The sequence below is a fragment of the Lissotriton helveticus genome, chromosome 3_1, assembly GCF_964261635.1.
Source record: "Lissotriton helveticus chromosome 3_1, aLisHel1.1, whole genome shotgun sequence".
Taxonomy (NCBI): Eukaryota; Metazoa; Chordata; class Amphibia; order Caudata; family Salamandridae; genus Lissotriton; species Lissotriton helveticus.
The window spans coordinates 3,401,408-3,420,513 of record NC_136061.1 but is presented as its reverse complement, the minus strand read 5'-3'; the positions used below and the strand labels follow the sequence as shown (position 1 = coordinate 3,420,513).

The window sequence follows — 19,106 nt, the reverse complement described above, 5'->3', positions numbered from 1 at the left end:
GCCAGTTGCTGCACTTTCGTCCCTGATGACTCACCTTCAGTCTACAAGGCAATTGAACATCTTCACAGGCTGGCATCAGAGATCCATCAAGAATCAGAGACTTGGGCTCTTGGAAGCTGGTTTTGGAGCATATTAAAAGAGTGGGGTTGGAAAGTACTGATGGTCCTCTTGGTTCCAATTTTCGTATTATGTGGCTGCTGTCTGGAGATACACTGCATACCACCCTTGTGTTCTCTGTGTCTGAACTCTCTGTGCCCTAAGACTGTAGATACTCATATAGAACGAATGAACGCAATGTATGACACAAATATAAAACATCATGGGGATTGAAGTAGAGTAGCAAGATGTCTTGAGGAATGTTCAAAGGGGCGACTGTTAAAAAGTAATCGACAGACATGAACATCACCGGCGCCATCTTGCTTAGCGAGAGCCACTGCGTGCGCGTAAGCGGCACCCATTTTAGACATCGCTGCCATTTCGTGCTCTGCTCGTCACCGATGTTTCACCCTGACCTCGCAATCATCTCCAGTGCCCTGACTAAGCATGACCAAGCGTACTGGAGTTGTAAAACCTTGTCCTCATGACAAGCCCCCGGAGCCACTTCCCACCCTAAACCTGTTTGTCCTTTCATCCTCCGCACACGAGCAAGCCCTTCTGATAACCCCCTGACCGCACCTGGCTGCTCAATCCGGTCCCAAGCACTAAACCAACCCTTGCGGACATAGTTTATTGCCCCACACGACAGGACTTGTTGTACTAACAAAGACGCCTGATCTAATCAATAGCGCGAGCCTTTAGATCTGACAGATCACACACATTTACAGATCCTGTCGGAATGTCCAGCTGCAAGATATAGTTCATTTGTTAGACCCGGGTGGGGGACGATAACTGTTGGGTTTGTGTGGGAACCTGCTTGGGGTGGGAATTCTGAGGATGTTTGACCACCAATAAACTGATGCAAATTTTGTATAAAAGACCAAGCCCCGGAGATGTGGTTAAAACACCTCCTGAAGACATTCCGTGTGTCCGAATTGATGTGTTCTCCTCTGGAGCAATAAACCTGTTCTTGCCTTCCAGTTTCCAGCGCCTGCCTCTTTATTTTGGTAGTTAATATTGAAGTGAATTAGAGGCGTCTTGCGCCGAGCAGCTTTGTTATTCATTAAAGAGTAGCTGCTTTTTCACATCACAGTGCGTCGCACTCTAGGCACGACCTAAAAAGGAGGTTGATTCTGCAATGGCAGACCCCAGAGCAAAGAGCTCTAAAGAGCAAGATGATGATTTTGAAAAGGATCAAAAGTGAAAATATATGTAGGGCTCTCAATTGCAAAAATTATTGTTTTTCATCAGAGAAACCCTGGGTTTTAAAGGCAAAGACCGAAAGGAAGAGGGGTTTTATTTACAATATATGAGTCATGATGCAGGTGATATGATTCTCCACGATGTCAAAGGAAATGTTATATAAATAGTGGAAAGACCCAGATAATTCTGCCATTCTGCGATTCTTGAACAAGAGATATTAGGTCAGAGATTTTGAAAGAGATTTTCCTCAAACTTCTAAGGTATTTTTTTTTACAACCAAATGTTATTGATTTTCAATGAAACTAGTCACAGTCATATGTCCTCTGTACTTCCAGTGTATTACACAGGACATGCCATTAGCAATCTCGGTACATTAATTAACATGAGCCCTAAAAAAACTTTCCCCCGCCCCCCTTGAGTTGCGCCTATGTGTGCCCAGCCTAATCTCTGCGTTTTCGTGGGTTCTTAGTCGTCAGTAGTTGTCTTAGTCTCTTAGTACCCTTGTCAGCCTTGTTCTTTGTGCTCTCGTCTATTCTGTTCCTCCTCAGGGTTTCCTGGTGGTGGGGAGGCGGCCTCATCTGTGTCTTGCCCATCTACAGCCAGTGCACTGACTATAATCTCCCAAGCTCTGGCTCTGTCTATCTTCCCTACCCCTCGGTTAGCCTCCCTAAGCAGCAGTCTGCCCTCCGCCCCACCCATTTCTCCAACTCTCTTTTCCAGGAAGGAATTCTAGGCCCCCCGGCGACTTCCAGTTTCTGGCTATCTCTCTTTTGGCCAAGAGTTAGGCCAGGTCCTGAAAACTACCAGTCATTTTGTTTTTGGAACCATCCTAATAGGAAATGTTCTGGGGTGTGCAGAACTCAAACTCAGAATGCTAACATTATTTTGGTTTCAATGGCATCAGCATCTAAGCTTTTATCAGAGAATTCCAACCTGCCCAATGTCGTGGAAGCTTCGCTTAATAGCTCTGATGTTGCTTCTAATTTTTCAGTGAAGCATATGCCACACCAAAGTGTTACTTAAACATTTTCAATACCTATATGACTGCCTATAGGAAATGAAGACCCCCCCACTAATATTCTAGCAAGCATGAAACTGGTGTTCAAATGAATCTTGGATGTCACATTCGATAGCTTGTGGGCAGCTGGAGCATCGGTTGGGGCGTCAATAGCTGGTCATAGACTGCTTTGGATAAACTCATGGAAACTAGACTCCACTCAGAGAGGTCTACTTAAAAAATAACATTTAGAAATACAGCTCCTTCCTACACGGTTAGGACTGGAGCTGTGCTTCCGCAGAGCTGCAGCCACTTTAAACATGCCTATTTCATAGTGGATTACTCGGCTAAAACAGTTTTCATTGATTTGTGGCTGGAATGAATGATTATGAATGAAATAAAATAGACTGGGACAGTAGACCTTAGGGAAAAATAAAGGCCTGAAGTACTAAGGGGTAACTGAGTGGGCGAAGGGAAACACCCCTTGTGTGTTCGGTTCGCAATGCACTCAAAACTTTGGTCCCGATTCACAGAAATAACTTAAGACAAAATCCTAAACTTACTACTTTTTGTATTACAAAATGCACTTACTACTTTTGGTATTCACAGAATGGATTTATGACTACTAACTTTCTGTCCACACTTGGGCCGTAAATTCTGGCCTGGGGGCAGAGCTTCTGGCTTGGAGGCGGAGCTTCTGGCCTGGAGGGAGAGCTTCCGGCCCGGAGGCGGAGCTTGCGGTCCGGGAGCGGAACTTCCAGCTCGGAGGTGGAGATTTCAGCCATGGCTAAATCCCCACCTCCCAACCGGAAGCTCCACCTCTGTGCCGGAAGCTCCACCTCCGGGCCGCAAGCTCCGCCTCCAAACCGGAACCTCCGGCAACGGGCCAGAATTTACGGCCCGAGTGTGGACGTAAAGCTAGTAGTCGTAAATCCCTTCTGTGAATGCCAAAAGTAGTAAGTTTAAGATTTTGTCTTAAGTTAATTCTGTGAATCGGGCCCATAGTAAATGCTGCATTAACGGAAGGAGACACACATTGCACAACCAACACTACTGAAGTCATGTGACATCACAAATTGAACCATCCTGCACCTCAATCATAGGTGGCAACATGCCATGGGTGGGGAAGGGGAGTGATGAATGATGAGTGGGATACTTCTGGCTCTCTCAAAAAATACAGTTAGTCAAGAGAGCAGAACATAAAATAAAAACTACCCCCACTTTGACCCATAGCTTCCTTAAACCCTACATAAACAAAGTAAGTGAAGAAGGTGAGCACTATACCCCTCTCCATGGAAAGATCTGCCTTGCTTATTCATCAAAACAATGCAAATATTCATTCATCCTTTCATTCTAATTCACCAATAGCCACCGTGATTAAGCTTTACTTTATCTCATCCAGTCTTTCACCAACATTTCCAAAGTATTATCCATCCATTCAATATCCACCCTTTCTTCCAGCCATCCTTTTGCCCGTCCATGCCTGTATCCATCCATGCACGCTTTCACCCACCCACCCTTTCTCCAATATACCATTTTCCTTTCTTTTAACCTTCTTTATTTCACGTTTCCCTCAAGCAATCAACGCTCGTTATGTGAGCTTATGGTGAGTTGCAGATAGAAGAGGCCGTCATAACTCAACTACCACTGCAGCTGATAAAGCTGGGGCGGGATCACGGTCACGAGTTGATGACAGAGCTAGTGAGTATCATTGTCAATAATCAAACAGTTATGTGACTTACCAGTGTCAGTCCCTGCCGCCGCCTCTCCCCCTTCCAACTGAATCGCCTCCTTCAGCTGCACTGGAGCCGGCGTCACTGGTGGTCTCTGTGGCCAAAACAAATATTTTAGATGCCAGATATGTCACCCTTTATTTTTTCAGTCAAAAAATACAACAGCAATACATCACTACAGTTCGGTTACCAATGCAGTATCGTATATCACTCTGGGCATTGGGTTGGTTCACACAATATTAGACAAGCCAGGCAGGGAATAATGCTCATTGAAAGACGATGCTGTAGGTTGGTAAATGCGCTGGGAGTGTGATCTCATACTTTTTTCCAGCCTTGCTGCACTGTCATGGAAAACTGCTGGTCAACCGTACAAATAAAAATGAATGAGACGGATCTCAACATGGGGCAGGGGGTCAATGAGACCATGACCTCTCTCTTGTGAACTGTTACAGAATGAGCCGGGATAAGGAAACCTTCTCAGCGAACATACATAGTGAATATTATTTATAATGCAAGCTTACTTGGGCTTTCAATCTTCATGGTAGACAGTAGAGTACCAAATAAATGTGTTATTCCTAGCTTTACTCTTACAGTGACACAAGATACATATAGGAGACAGGGAAAGATAACCAGCAAAGCCGACGATGACTTAGTGAGCTAGAGGCCGGAAAAAGTCAGCTACCAAAAAAAGAAAAACATATAATATAAGGAAAAAAGCTAATGTAGGAATAGCAGAAATTTAAAAAAATTTGATCCATTGTGTTTGCACAAGTGAGTTCATACCCCATTCTCGTTGCCATGGAAGGAAGATGGCAGGAAAGGGTGTCAGAGAAACTTCATTTCTCACCAGCAACACGAGCCTCCAGGTAGAATATCTGATCCAGGATCCCAGTACCGACATTCCAATATACCCCAAGAATCTACCCTAAGCCCACAACAATCATAACAGAACCCAAGATTAGGGAAATATTAAATAAATAAATAGGGTTCACTGGGGTTAGAAGAGCCCTCAGCAGCGTCGCTGGTGGTCTGCACCTCCTGACCAGCGTCTCCCAGACCCTTAACAACATCCCTCTGCTTGCCCTTGGGTGGTGATGCAAGAAATGGGAAACATCCTTAACCTTGTGGTCAGTGCACCACGATGCTGTTACATCGCGCTCATTACTACGACCACGATGTAACCACTCTATGCCATTACAACGCAAGTCTTTACATCGACTTGTGCTAGATGGCGCGCTAACATTACAAATAGTGTAGTTTACTATCCCAATACTTTCCCTACTGTTAAGTGGACTGGATTTGGAGTAGTAAATTACACTTTTCTAATGTTAGCACGCCATCTAGCGCAAGTCGAAGTAAAGACTTGCGTTGTAATGGTAGAGCGTGGTAACATCGCAGTCGTTGTAACAACCGCGATGTAACGGCACGCGTTTTGCTGACTCGTGTTAACGTCATACATCCGTAAGAAGCGGATAAGATAAAAAAACTGTTAGCTTGGGACTGTACAGACTAGATTAACAAAGTCACAGAGAGAACGCCAACTCATTGTTATCACTGATTCGCCATGGTGACAGGAGGACAGTCTGAAATGCTTCTTATTTAATCAGCCAAAGAGAGCACCAAAGGTGCTCAATCCCTGTACTACGAAAAAAGGATTATCTCAGCCTCCATCTCTCCTCGCAAATTTTTTCAGAATGCAAAATCCCTTCTTAACCCCCCCCCCCCTCTCCATCCTTGCCCTCTGATGACATTTTAGGGCGCTGCAACAATCGGCCAAATTTCTTTTTTTTTTACATTGAGGATAATTATTTGGCTTTTCCCCTATTCCACCATTTTTAAATACCTCCCTTTTGGAGGACCATTCACAAATGCCTAATCTCTTCCTAGAGGCAATTCCTCCCATGGATATGAAATCCCTAAAAAATTATCTTAACCAACTGAAATCTGGCTCCCCTAGCGACGTGGCCACGCCCCCACTATTATGAATCAGGTCTCCGGTATGGTTTCCCCAACTATATTGAACCTCATTAATATCTCACTCTCCTCTGGACTCATTTTCTCCCTCTGGAAATGGGCCATGGTGAAAGCCCTTCTCAAAAAACCGAGTTTGGATCCAGAAGTATTTGCGAATATACAGCCGAATTGCTGCTACCAGGGATTTCAAAAATTGCTGAAAAGTATGTTAACTCCATTCTCTCTGCTTTCTTGGAGAAGAATGAATGTTTTCATCCCACACAAACCGGTTTTAGACCCCAATAGGGCACCAAGACCGCCCTGCTGGTAGTAGTTTAAGAAGCCAGAAAAATTCTGTATGTCGGCGGCTCTGCGTCAATTGACCTGCTTGACCTTAGCGTGGCCTTCGACGCGGTTAATCATCAACTACTTATCTCGAGACTTAGAGAGGTAGGAGTGAGGGGAATAGTGCTTGAGTGGCTAGAGTACTTTCTGGATGACAGATCGTTCCAAGTATCTGAGGATAACTTTATTTCTGAAAGTATGCCTCTGAGATGTGGGGTGCCTCAGGGTTCTTCCCTGAGCCTCACGCTTTTTAATGTTTATATGAGCCCCCTGGCAGAGGTTATCAAGCCCTTTGGCATTCAGATTGTCTTCTATGCTGACGACACTCAGCTAATTGTTTCCCTAAACCAATCTGATAATACGGGAACAAATGTGGACAACTGTGTCTGGAAAGGGTCTCCGCATGGATGGAAGGCTCATTTTTAAAACTTAATGGGGCTAAGATGGAGCTGATGTTCTTGGGCAAAACCTCCACCCTGAATACCAGCTCACTCTGGCCTAGGTGTTTGGGCGTTATACCTCCTCCCAAAGATCAGATCACAAGCCTTGGTGTTGGGCTGGATCATAACCTAAATTTTAAGGAGCAAGCACGTAAGGTGGCAGGTACCTGTTATGGGATCCTGAAGATAACAAGGAAAAGTCGTCTCCTGCTGCCTTTCAATGATAGGAGATTGTTGGTTCACGCTTTGATTCTTTCCCGACTTGACCACGAAATGTGCTTTATTTAGGATCTCTGTGCTCAATGATAAAAAAAAACTACAGACTGTACAAAACTGAGCAGCACGCCTCCTCATGCAGGTCCCTAATCGGGAATCCGCAAGACCGTCTATCACCTCTCTCAATTGGCTTCCGGTTGCAGAAAGAGTTCAGTTTAAATCTCTGTGTATTGTCCATAAGACTTTATAATCCGAGGGTCCACCGATTCTCTGATCTATTATCTCTTCCTATTGCCCCAATAGGTCCTTGCGATCTGGGAATAAACATCTGGCAGTTGTTCCCAGGATAAATAGATCTCGGAGTGGCGGAAACCTGTTGTCATACAACATGGCGAAATGTTGGAACAAGCTACCTAATCATATCCATCTTGAAGACAACTATCTCTCTTTTCGCAAACTCCTGAAAACCTTTCTGTTTCCTTGATGCCTAGCTGTACTACTGGGAAGACTCTTCTCCTAGCGCTGGGAGGCTTCCTGGCAGCCATGCACTTTAGAAATGCAAATTCATTCATTCATGAGTATGATTAGGTAGTGCTGCTGAGAACCTGCCGATCAGAAACTAGCAACTGGATCACATTATAATATTCCAACGTAAACTAAACGTAAATTCCCTCTGAGTGTGAACAGCATGACATTCAGAACTTGTTTAGCTTTGTAGAACACAAACACAGCAAATAATTAATACGTACCTCAGACTCTCAACACCTAGCAGGTTGAGCAGGTCCTGTTTGTGTTCCAGGATATGTGGCAAGTGGTGCGTCAGCTTCTGGACGGTCCGCTGAACCTGGCAGGTGCACTACATGCACTGCCGCACCCGCCCATAGTGCAGCCAACGCTCCCCCAGAGGGTATCCACTGTTGGGTCTGCAGCCTGCTAACAACATAAAGGGAAGTGGCGCTGTACAAAAAAGTCCAGGGCTGCACACCTGGAAGGCAGCGCTGCCCGCAAATGTGACTGTCCTCCCTCTGCCATGGCGCTGAGAGGGCTAGAAAAAAAAGGAAAAGGAAAGAAGGGGAAAGTAAGGAGAAATAACAAAATACAGAAAGTCATGAAAAACATGAAAGAAATTTCCCAAAAATGTAAAATACAGAAACACAAAGACACAAGTAATATAAAAAATAAAAGTGAGTGGTAGATACATTTGAAAGGGGGAGGAATAAAGAGATAAAAGTGGGATTAAGATTTAGGCCCAGCACCATAACAGAGAGCGGAACAACAAGATGGCCACCCATGCGGACCGCGCGGTGCCATTTGCGTCTGATTTGGAACGTGAGGACGCACAAGAGAACCGTGTGGTGCTGTTTGTGTGAGATTTGGACATCAAGAAAGCACACCCCGTAAAACTCTGCCCTTAAGCGAAACTCTATATTGAGTTTTTGTGCAAATTCACGGAGTTCTGCGTAGCACAACTCCGCAAACTGTGCCCGGGCCTAGATTAAGGCAGATTGACTGTGCCAGACTGTTGCAATTTTGAGTGGTGCCATGCCACGCCCTCCCAACACGCCTTTTTGTTGCAACAGAGCAAATCAGAGAAAGATAGAGAATGGGAGTGAGAGATGGCGGGCGGGGGTAATGTCATATAAGAAAGGAGTGATGGTGGAGCAGAAAGTAGGCGAGGTAGAGAAAGAGAGAGAAAGGTGGAGACTGGTGATTTATGCTGGATAGAGAGATACAAAATAAGAAGCAGCAGTAGGAGGAGAAAAAGAGAGACATTTCTTCAACTGGAGACTCCTGGAAGGTGGGTCCCTGGACCATCGCCATTTGTGCCTGTGGCTTACAATGACTTTGCACTTAGTTACTTGTCTCTAAGGGCTGAACCCTCAGGTGTTACTGTTAACCAATGACATCAGGAGCAGTAAAGACTGAGTTTACTACCATGATCTGAGGTATGACATGCAAGCCCCCCAGACCTCGCTGAGCCATCCTTTCCATGCTTTGAGGCCACTCATGTTCTCAATAATCATTCTTTTCTCTAACTTTCCAGGTCTCGCATCCGAGAAGCCATCCCTCACGATTTACAAGACCTCAGTGTTCTGAAGTGCTCAAGTGAGTCTTCTTTCTAAAAACTTGTTTAGTATGTGTTAATATTTGATACCTTTATCTCACCAGTGATGTGAGGGAGGAATGTGAGGCTGAAAGCGACAGCACTGATGTGAATGAATGAATGAGTGAATGAATAGTTGTATTTGGCATTCGATTAAATGTAATGAGTTATTTAGTCAGCTTTACATTGAATTACATTGTCTCCAGTGGTTTATGGCATGTCTGAATATGTGCTGCTGACATTGGGACTGCTAAGGCTCTAAGACAGACCTGCGGTCTCCACACAGCTCAGCTGGGTGCCGGGGTGAGCCCCATGACTGCAGCATCACTGATACTGCTTCCATGAGCTGCAGACTCCCTGCACAGCTCACCTGGGGCCGCTCAAGTACCGAAAAATTATTTTACCACCTCCCAATTACAGTTACAGTAATACACAATCCCATTCCCATTACCAATAATCAGACGGTTGGCAGTGTAGAAGGTCCAAGCATTTATTATGACAAACAAACTATGCAAACTTCCCGCAGCCTCACCCAATGAGGTCTGCCAGAAAGACGGCTGGCACCCTGTCAGTACATCACATATATACCGTTACATTGGCATCAGCATAACCCAACATGGAAAAGTACAAATTGGTACAGACTGGCACAGTCAAAAGGGAAAGCCCATATATGGCACACAATGGGCTTCTGGTTTCGCTCATCCTAGATTTAGCAAGGTCAAACGGGTGACTCCCTTCTGCCGTCTCAGAGACAGTCCACCCCGCACCCCTCCCGGAATGTGCTTATCGGCCCCTCTTCTGCTACCTACGACCTTGGCGGCTCTAACGAGCTGAAACATCAGTATTAGCAACAGTTGGTTCGTTTCTCAGGGGGAAGATTTTGGGTGCAGGGAATTAACGGGCCTGTAAATGCGAGACTTCCAGCAAGGCCATTATATGGCGTGTTAATAGCGCAACGTGATGTGTGGTTAACAAAAGGAAATATTGCAATGTTAATGTGTGTGCGCATCATCTAAAAGTGTTTAGTGACACCACGCTAATCACAACATATCGATTATTAGTATTACGTATTTGAGAAATCGATCCCGGTTCCTCACCGCGATGAGCCCCATGACTGCAGCATCACTGATACTGCTTCTATGAGATGCAGACTCCCTGCACAGCTCACCTGGGAGCAGGGATGAGCCCCATGACCTCAGCATCACTGATACTGCTTCTATGAGCTGCAGACTCCCTGCACAGCTCACCTGGGAGCAGGGATGAGCCCCATGACCTCAGCATCACTGATACTGCTTCTATGAGCTGCAGACTCCCTGCACAGCTCACCTGGGGCCGGGATGAGCCCCATGACCTCAGCATCACTGATACTGCTTCTATGAGATGCAGACTCCGTGCACAACTCACCTGGAGCCAGGGATGAGCCCCATGACCGCAGCATCACTGATACTGCTTGTATGAGCTGCAGACTCCCTGCACAGCTCACCTGGGAGCAGGGATGAGCCCCATGACCTCAGCATCACTGATACTGATTCTATGAGCTGCATACTCCGTGCACAACTCACCTGGGGGCAGGGATGAGCCTCATGACCGCAGCATCACTGATACTGCTTCTATGAGCTGCAGACTCCTTCCACAGCTCACCTGGGGGCAGGGAGGAGCCCCATGACCTCAGCATCACTGATACTGCTTCTATGAGCTGCAGACTCCTTCCACAGCTCACCTGGGGGCAGGGGTGAGCCCCATGACCTCAGCATCACTGATACTGCTTCTATGAGCTGCAGACTCCCTGCACAGCTCACCTGGGGGCAGGGGTGAGCCCCATGACCTCAGCATCACTGATACTGCTTCTATGAGCTCCAGACTCCCTGCACAGCTCACCTGGGGGCCAGGATGAGCCCCATGACCTCAGCATCACTGATACTGCTTCTATGAGCTGCAGACTCCCTGCACAGTCACCTGGGGGCAGGGATGAGCCCCATGACCTCAGCATCACTGATACTGCTTCTATGAGCTGCAGACTCCCTGCACAGCTCACCTGGGGACAGGGATAAGCCCATGACCTCAGTATCACTGATTCTGCTTCTATGAGCTGCAGACTCCTTGCACAGCTCACCTGGGGCCAGGGATGAGCCCCATGACCTCAGCATCACTGATACTGCTTTTATGAGCTGCAGACTCCCTGCACAGCTCACCTGGGGGCAGGGATGAGCCCCATGACTGCAGCATCACTGATACTGCTTCTATGAGCTGCAAACTCCTTGCGTAGCTCACCTAGGGCCAGGGATGAGCCCCATGACCTCAGCATCACTGATACTGCTTCTATGAGCTGCAGACTCCCTGCACAGCTCACCTGGGGGCAGGGATGAGCCCCATGACCGCAGCATCACTGATACTGCTTCTATGAGCTGCAGACTCCCTGCACAGCTCACCTGGGGGCAGGGAGGAGCCCCATGACCTCATCATCACTGATACTGCTTCTATGGGCTGAAGACTCCCTGCACAGCTCACCTGGGGGCAGGGGTGAGCCCCATGACCTCAGCATCACTGATACTGAGGCTGTGAGCTGCAGACTCCCTGCACAGCTCACCTGGGGCCAGGGATGAGTCCCATGACCTCAGCATCACTGATACTGCTTCTATGAGCTGCACTCCCTGAACAGCTCACCTGGGGGCCAGGATGAGCCCCATGACCTCAGCATCACTGATACTGCTTCTATGAGCTGCAGACTCCCTGCACAGTCACCTGGGGGCAGGGATGAGCCCCATGACCTCAGCATCACTGATACTGCTTCTATGAGCTGCAGACTCCCTGCACAGCTCACCTGGGGACAGGGATAAGCCCATGACCTCAGTATCACTGATTCTGCTTCTATGAGCTGCAGACTCCTTGCGTAGCTCAACTAGGGCCAGGGATGAGCCCCATGACCTCAGCATCACTGATACTGCTTCTATGAGCTGCAGACTCCCTGCACAGCTCACCTGGGGGCAGGGATGAGCCCCATGACCGCAGCATCACTGATACTGCTTCTATGAGCTGCACTCCCTGCACAGCTCACCTGGGGGCAGGGAGGAGCCCCATGACCTTAGCATCACTGATAATGCTTCTATGAGCTGCAGACTCCTTGCACAGCTCACCTGGGGGCAGGGAGGAGCCCCCTGACCTCAGCATCACTGATACTGCTTCTATGAGCTGCAGACTCCCTGCACAGCTCACCTGGGGGCAGGGAGGAGCCCCCTGACCTCAGCATCACTGATACTGCTTGTATGAGCTGCAGACTCCCTGCACAGCTCACCTGGAGCCAGGGATGAGCCCCATGACCTCAGCATCACTGATACTGCTTGTATGAGCTGCAGACTCCGTGCACAACTCACCTGGAGCCAGGGATGAGCCCCATGACCTCAGCATCACTGATACTGCTTGTATGAGCTGCAGACTCCCTGCACAGCTCACCGGGGGGCAGGGATGAGCCCCATGACCTCAGCATCACTGATACTGCTTCAATGAGCTGCACTCCCTGCACAGCTCACCTGGGGGCAGGGAGGAGCCCCATGACCTCAGCATCACCGATACTGCTTGTATGAGCTGCAGACTCCTTGCACAGCTCAACTGGGGGCAGGGATGATCCCCATGACCTCAGCATCACTGATACTGCTTCTATGAGCTGCTCTCCCTGCACAGCTCAGCTGGGGGCCGGGGTGAGCCCCATGACTACAGCATTACTGATTCTGCTTCTATGAGCTGCAGACTCCTTGCACAGCTCACCTAGGGCCAGGGGTGATCCTGTGGTAAATAAATAAATAATACCTCTATTTTTGAATGGATAAATGAATAACAGATAGCTCAATAAATAAGAGTCAAGATTCGAGGTAGTAGGAGTTTGCAGGTTTAATACAGCATAAAGGACAGGAACAGGACAACCTGCACAGGAATAGAATGACAAGGCCGGGCAGCTGCCCGGGACAGGATCTGGAATGAGCGCGCTAGCTTTTAATAACAATACACGAACATATATACTAAAACAGTTGCATTACAGTACATAGGATAGGCGGAGCAGTGGGTGTGGTCAATAGCAGTCGCGAAAGATAAGAGTAAAAGTGGGTGTAACAGGGCGTATACATAGACATGTGATGTAAACGTAACAGAATGTGTCATAATGGGGTGGAGACATGGAGGGGGCTACCTAAGGAGCCGGGACCTCTAACCTAATGGTTCGCGCAAACTGGCAATGACGTGTTACTAGGAGAAGCTGGGGGCTACGAACTCTGTGCTAGGAGCAGAGACTGAAGTCTGGAGAGTCAGGGCGACATGTACCTAAACAGTATCTAGTATCTGATGTTTAGAGAACATGTTGATAGAATCCAAAAGTTATCGGGGTAAAGGCTAACAGACTCTAAGACTGGAGCATGCATTATTCTACATGTAGTGCGTGATGAAGAATATTAAAGGACCATAAATACAGTATTTTCTCTTACATGGAGACGTAAAGGCTAGACAATGACGGAAACTATTGATGCAGTTCAGTAGCTTAGGAATGCAGAGAAGGAGGACTGAACTGATAACTGGAATCATAACATATTCTTGGCAGACTCAGAGGCAGAGCCAGGCTAAGCCGGGCACTGTGAGGCAGGAAGTAAGTGAAGGGTCAGGAACACAGGTGGGGGCTGTATCGCTCCTCAGCGAGGGCTCAGGAGACAGGAGCTGAAATCTGGTGTCCGGGCCCTTTTGAGGCCTAGAAACGGGGACTTTACAATGAAATAACGTGCACACTGAGAAACGTGGCAACGTAACTTTACATAGGCCGGATATTCGTAGTATTCGCGAGGACTGGAATTGGCATACTAGAGATGGACACAACTGTAATTGCGTCTTTAATCGAACATGGGGAATACATATGCATATTAATCATGCACACATAACATATGATGGAGGACGCGTAGGGACACAGAACATGACAAAATTTACTTTTCCACATTCCCTCCTTGTCACTACGTTTCCATCAGGAAACATCAATATTCATGATACCATCTATCATTTCATACAGTATCATTTGCTCGTCTCGAAATCTTTTGGAACGGGATTTAGAACGGGACTTGGGACTGGGAATACAAGAGGTAGCACAAATGCCGCAAATCGCAGGGCCACATTGTATACAGAGGCAGCAGCTGAATATGATCGCTACTGCAATACCTAGAAATGACAAGATTTTCCATCCCCAGGCGGAAATTATATTCCAGAACCAACCGGACCATGTCCAGGTGCCTGGATCTTGGTGTAACAGATGGGCAATTTTATGGAGTCTGGTTATAGCTGAATAAACAGACGGCGCGTTATTTGGAATGAAAATGCAGCAACTAGATCCGATGACTCTACAAGCCCCGCCCCTATCGGCCAGTATGACGTCAAGGACGAGACGATTCTGTAAAACAACAAATCTCATAGCAGATTGCTCTTCGGTTAAGTTACCTAGGGCAGAGGCAGTCTCATTAACTACTGCTTCAAGGGTTCTGGTTAACCTACGGATTAGCTTACTATTCTGGATAGGTCCTATAAAGAAGAAGAAACCTCTATTAAAATCTGTATACTGTTCTAGAGCAGTTTCAGTATAATCGACAATGGGGGACTCGACCTCCCTTTTATGTCTAATGTGTACTAGATGTGTGTTTCTGTGATAATCAGATGGGGCTAGGAAAACTGGTGGCAGTAGGAAGGCAATGTAACAGGTTCCCTCCCAATCGAGGGGCAGACGAACATATGCGGTTTGACCACAAATAAAATAAGAATGACGTGAAGCCTTAAAAATAGATTTCCTACTGTCACTATACTTGACAATAGTAGTACAATCACTATGTCCTACATGTACGGAACCATAACTTCTAACACATAATTCGCCTTTGACTGGTAGTACTGAAATAGCAGGTAAGTCTGGAGTGGAATCAGACTGAACATTCAGGACCATGAAATTCGAGGAATAATTACCTAAATTGTAAACTTCGTTTTCGAGATCTAACCCTGTTCTGTGGGGAAGACCTTGCTTGTCTGGAAAACATGTACTGTTAAGAAAAGACATATCTGTTGAGGATGACGTTAACGTGGACCATGCTCCACACGAACCATTATGTGAAAATGGATAAGGAAAGAGTGGCAGAACTCCCTTCGGTGTCTGGAAAGGGGGGAGTCGACCACACACCCAACAATTAGTGGCATTGCTGGTCTGGTGTGAATAATGTAACATGCGGATAAAAGAATTATTACGCATAGCGAGGCGGTAAGAGAGTTCATGAGGAGGCAGATCACTAAACGTGTGCTCTACTGTAACATTAGAAGACTTATTTACATGAGAAACTGGAAAATACAAGTAGAATGCATAACTGGTGCATGAAATCATAATGCTGAGAAACAATATAAAACTTAGAAAAACGATACATCGGATTGAGTTTTGACTAACTCTCTCACTATGGGGGTCTATTTTATACATGTCAGAAACCGGTCTAACCGTTTCACCTAGGGGAGGACTTAGACAATCAAACTGGCTGACTTATTTTACTAGACCTTAACTTGAGCTTATACTCCTGTTGCGGAGTTTTCTCTAACGGGGAGGATGCGGTATCATTGTCTTTTGCGGGACAGTCCTTAAGAAAAATACTTTGGCAGGTCTTAGAATCCTCGGGAATGTTCTTTGAAACGGGTTTCAGTCCATAAAACTTCTTTACATGCGATAGATGCACCCAGCCTTTGCGTCCCTCCAATTTCACGGCTGTACGGGTGGTGAGGAGGACCTGTCGGGGCTCCTTCCAGCGAGGCTCCAGCGGACTTGAACGATCGAAATTACGCACCAGGACCATGGATCCGGGAACGATTTCATGCGGTGCCACCTCGGTATTGTCTGGAAATGCGGCGGCAACCTGTGAACGACAAGAGTTGAGGGCAGACATCAAGGAAGCTAGGTAATCTGTCAGCATATTACTTGAAACATCGGTAATACTTCGGGGTCTAGGTGTACCCCACATGTTAGGGGGGCGGCCGAAAACGACCTCATACGGGGACAGACCTGATCTGGAATGTGCGACCATGCGCATATAAAATAAAGCGACTGGCAGAGCTATTAACCAGTCCACACCTTTCTCTTGACAAACTTTTGCAACTCGAATTTTCAGGGTTTGATTATGTCTCTCTACGAGACCGGCTGCTTCAGGATGGCGTACACAATGGAACTTCCACTGGTACCCTAACAGAAGGGAAACCTGTTTCATCAACTCGGATGAGAATGGCTGGCCGTTGTCTGAATATACGACTCTAGGGAGTCCATAACGGGGGAAGAACTCACGAACCAACTGCTTGGCAGTGGTCGCGGCTGTGTAATCTGGGACTGGATATGCTTCTGTCCACCTGGACAAAGCGCATACAACTACAAGGACATACTTGAAACCTCGACATCGCTCCATCTGAATATAATCCATCTGGAGGACTTCAAAAGGGTGGTGAGGGGGCTGGAATCCACCTTGTTCCACCAGGACACTTTTACCTGGATTAAACTGGCAACATATCATACAGGTACGGACTTTCTGCTTGGCTGCAGCTCGTAAATGCTTGTTGAACCAAATATTCTGGATACTGTCTAACATGGCTTTTTCTCCTAAATGTGCTGGACTATGTGCGGTATTGATAATGACTTGAACCATAGAGTCGGGGAGAAACCATGTGGCTCTTCCCTTCGTTACCCATCCCTGATCTGTCTGGACCCCTCCTTGTTCGGACCATTTCTTGATTTCCTCGGGAGTAGCATGTAACTGGATATCTATGACATCTTGAGTAGGGTCCTTAACTGTCATACATGTAGTCGGATCTGGAGTATGTGTCTGTGTTGGATTAACTGGAATGTCTGAAGTCTGAGCTGTAAGCTTGGCTGTGCGATCTGCTAGATCATTACCTTGAGAAATGATGTCAGTAACTTTCGTATGTGCTTTGCATTTCATGATAGCAATAGATGTCGGTAAGTGTATGGCATCTAACAGAGCTTGAATAAGGAGACCATGCTGAATCTTGGTTCCATGAGAAGTCATGAAACCTCTCTCCTGCCAGAGCACTCCAAAGTCGTGTACGACTCCAAATGCGTAACGTGAATCTGTGTAAACATTAACTTTCAGGTTCTTAGCGTGTGTGCAGGCTTGTGTCAGAGCAACTAGCTCTGCTGCTTGAGCGGACAGAGTGTCAATACGGTGTGTTTCAATAACTTCAGTGTCAGTAGTCACTGCATACGCGGCTACTAGTTCTCCTGTACTTGTTCTCATGCATGAACCATCCACATAAAGTGTCAGGTCGGGATCTGGTAATGGAATATCTGTCAGATCTTGTCTTGGCTTTGTCGTAATGTTGACTACTTCCACACAGTCGTGTGTGGCAGGATTCGAATTAACTGACGGTAACAATGTAGCAGGATTTAAAACGTTGCAGCGTCTGATTTCTATGTGTGGCTGGAACAGTGTCAATTCATACCCTGTTAAACGTGCAATTGTCAAGTGCTGGGTTTGGGTTCGGTTTAAAAGAACTTCCACGGAGTGTGGAACTTGTACTGTCAGGGAGTGTCCTAACACTATGGAATCACTTTGTCTGATAGCTAGTGCTGTGGCTGCAACTGACTTGAGGCACACAGGCAGAGCCTGGGCTACAGGATCTAATGTGCTCGAAAAATAAGCACAGGGCTTGTATTGTCCTGCTTGATCTTGTGTGAGAACAGATAATGCTGTACCTTCACGTTCTGTGACGAAAAGTGTAAAAGGTTTACTGTAGTTCGGTGTAGCTAGAACTGGAGCTTGACATAAAGCTTTCTTTAACTCATTGAAACTAAGTGTATGTTCAGACGTCCAAGGGAGGACAGTCGATACGGCTGCCTCCTGGGTCGTTAACTGTATCAGTGACTTAGCTAGAAATGCATACTGAGGAATCCATTGTCTGCAGTAAGAAGTAAGGCCGATAAAAGCACGTACCTCCTTCTGGGTCTTGGGCTGAGGAAGACTCGCTATTAACTGGATACGGTCGGGTGTCAACTGCCTACCCCTCTTGGACAGCAAGTGTCCTAAGTAGACCACTTGCTGGACACAGAATTGAAGCTTAGAAGGGGACACCTTGTGCCCCATCTCGGCAAGGAAATACAAGACTGTAAGTGATGCTCGTTCGCAAGCATGTTCAGAGCGGGCTGTGATCAGTAGATCATCGACATACTGGAGCAGGGCAGTGTCAGTTGGCATGTGAATATTGTCTAGTTGTCTTTTAAGTGCTTGACTGTAAATACTAGGACTTTCTGTGAAACCTTGAGGAGCTCGTGTGAACATATAGCTCCTTCCATTTAAACAAAATCCAAAAAGAAACTGGCTGTCTGGATGAATGGGGACACTGAAAAACGCGTTCTTGAGGTCTATGACTGTAAAAAATGTGGCTTCGGAATCAATGGCTGTCAATAGGGAAGAAATATCTGGGACAACTGGGTACTGGGGAATAATACATTTATTAAGTTCTCGTAGGTCAATCACTAATCGATATACTGGAGGTGCATTTGGATCAGTACGTTTCATGACTGGAATGATCGGAGAATTACATACATTGGAGTCAGTTTCTACAACTACTCCTTGAGCCATGAGCTCGTCAATGATCTTGGATAAGGCTGCTACAGCCTCAGGTGGCAATCTGTACTGTCTGATTCGTGGCAGGACTACACCTGGTTTGAGAGTCACACGATGGGGTGTGATTTGCATATAACCTACATCAGTTGGACCTTGCGCCCATAGATGCTGCGGAACAGTAGACAATCTTGGATCAAAATCTCGTAATACATAGTGACCCTTGAAGTCACGAAGAAACAGTCGTATTCCCTCTGGGGAACAGCAAATGACTGCACCTAATTCTTTCAGTGTTTTAATACCTAACAAATTCTCTGGACAGGACTTCGTAAGTAACAGATCAGTAGTGCGGGACAATGGACCTACTTCTAGGGTAACTGGCTTTGATATTTTGTTTACAATAGG

At 46.6% G+C, this 19,106-nt stretch overlaps 1 protein-coding gene across 1 annotated transcript in view; it reads left to right on the top strand.

The window, feature by feature from the left end:
• The window catches only part of LOC144825363 (NXPE family member 2-like), a 255,453-nt gene that overhangs the window by 66,898 nt on the left and 169,449 nt on the right, over positions 1–19,106 (top strand). The window contains exon 3 of the mRNA XM_078684149.1: positions 9,028–9,089. Within this exon, the coding sequence (XP_078540275.1) occupies positions 9,028–9,089 (62 nt within the window). The remainder of the gene's footprint in view (positions 1–9,027; positions 9,090–19,106) is intronic.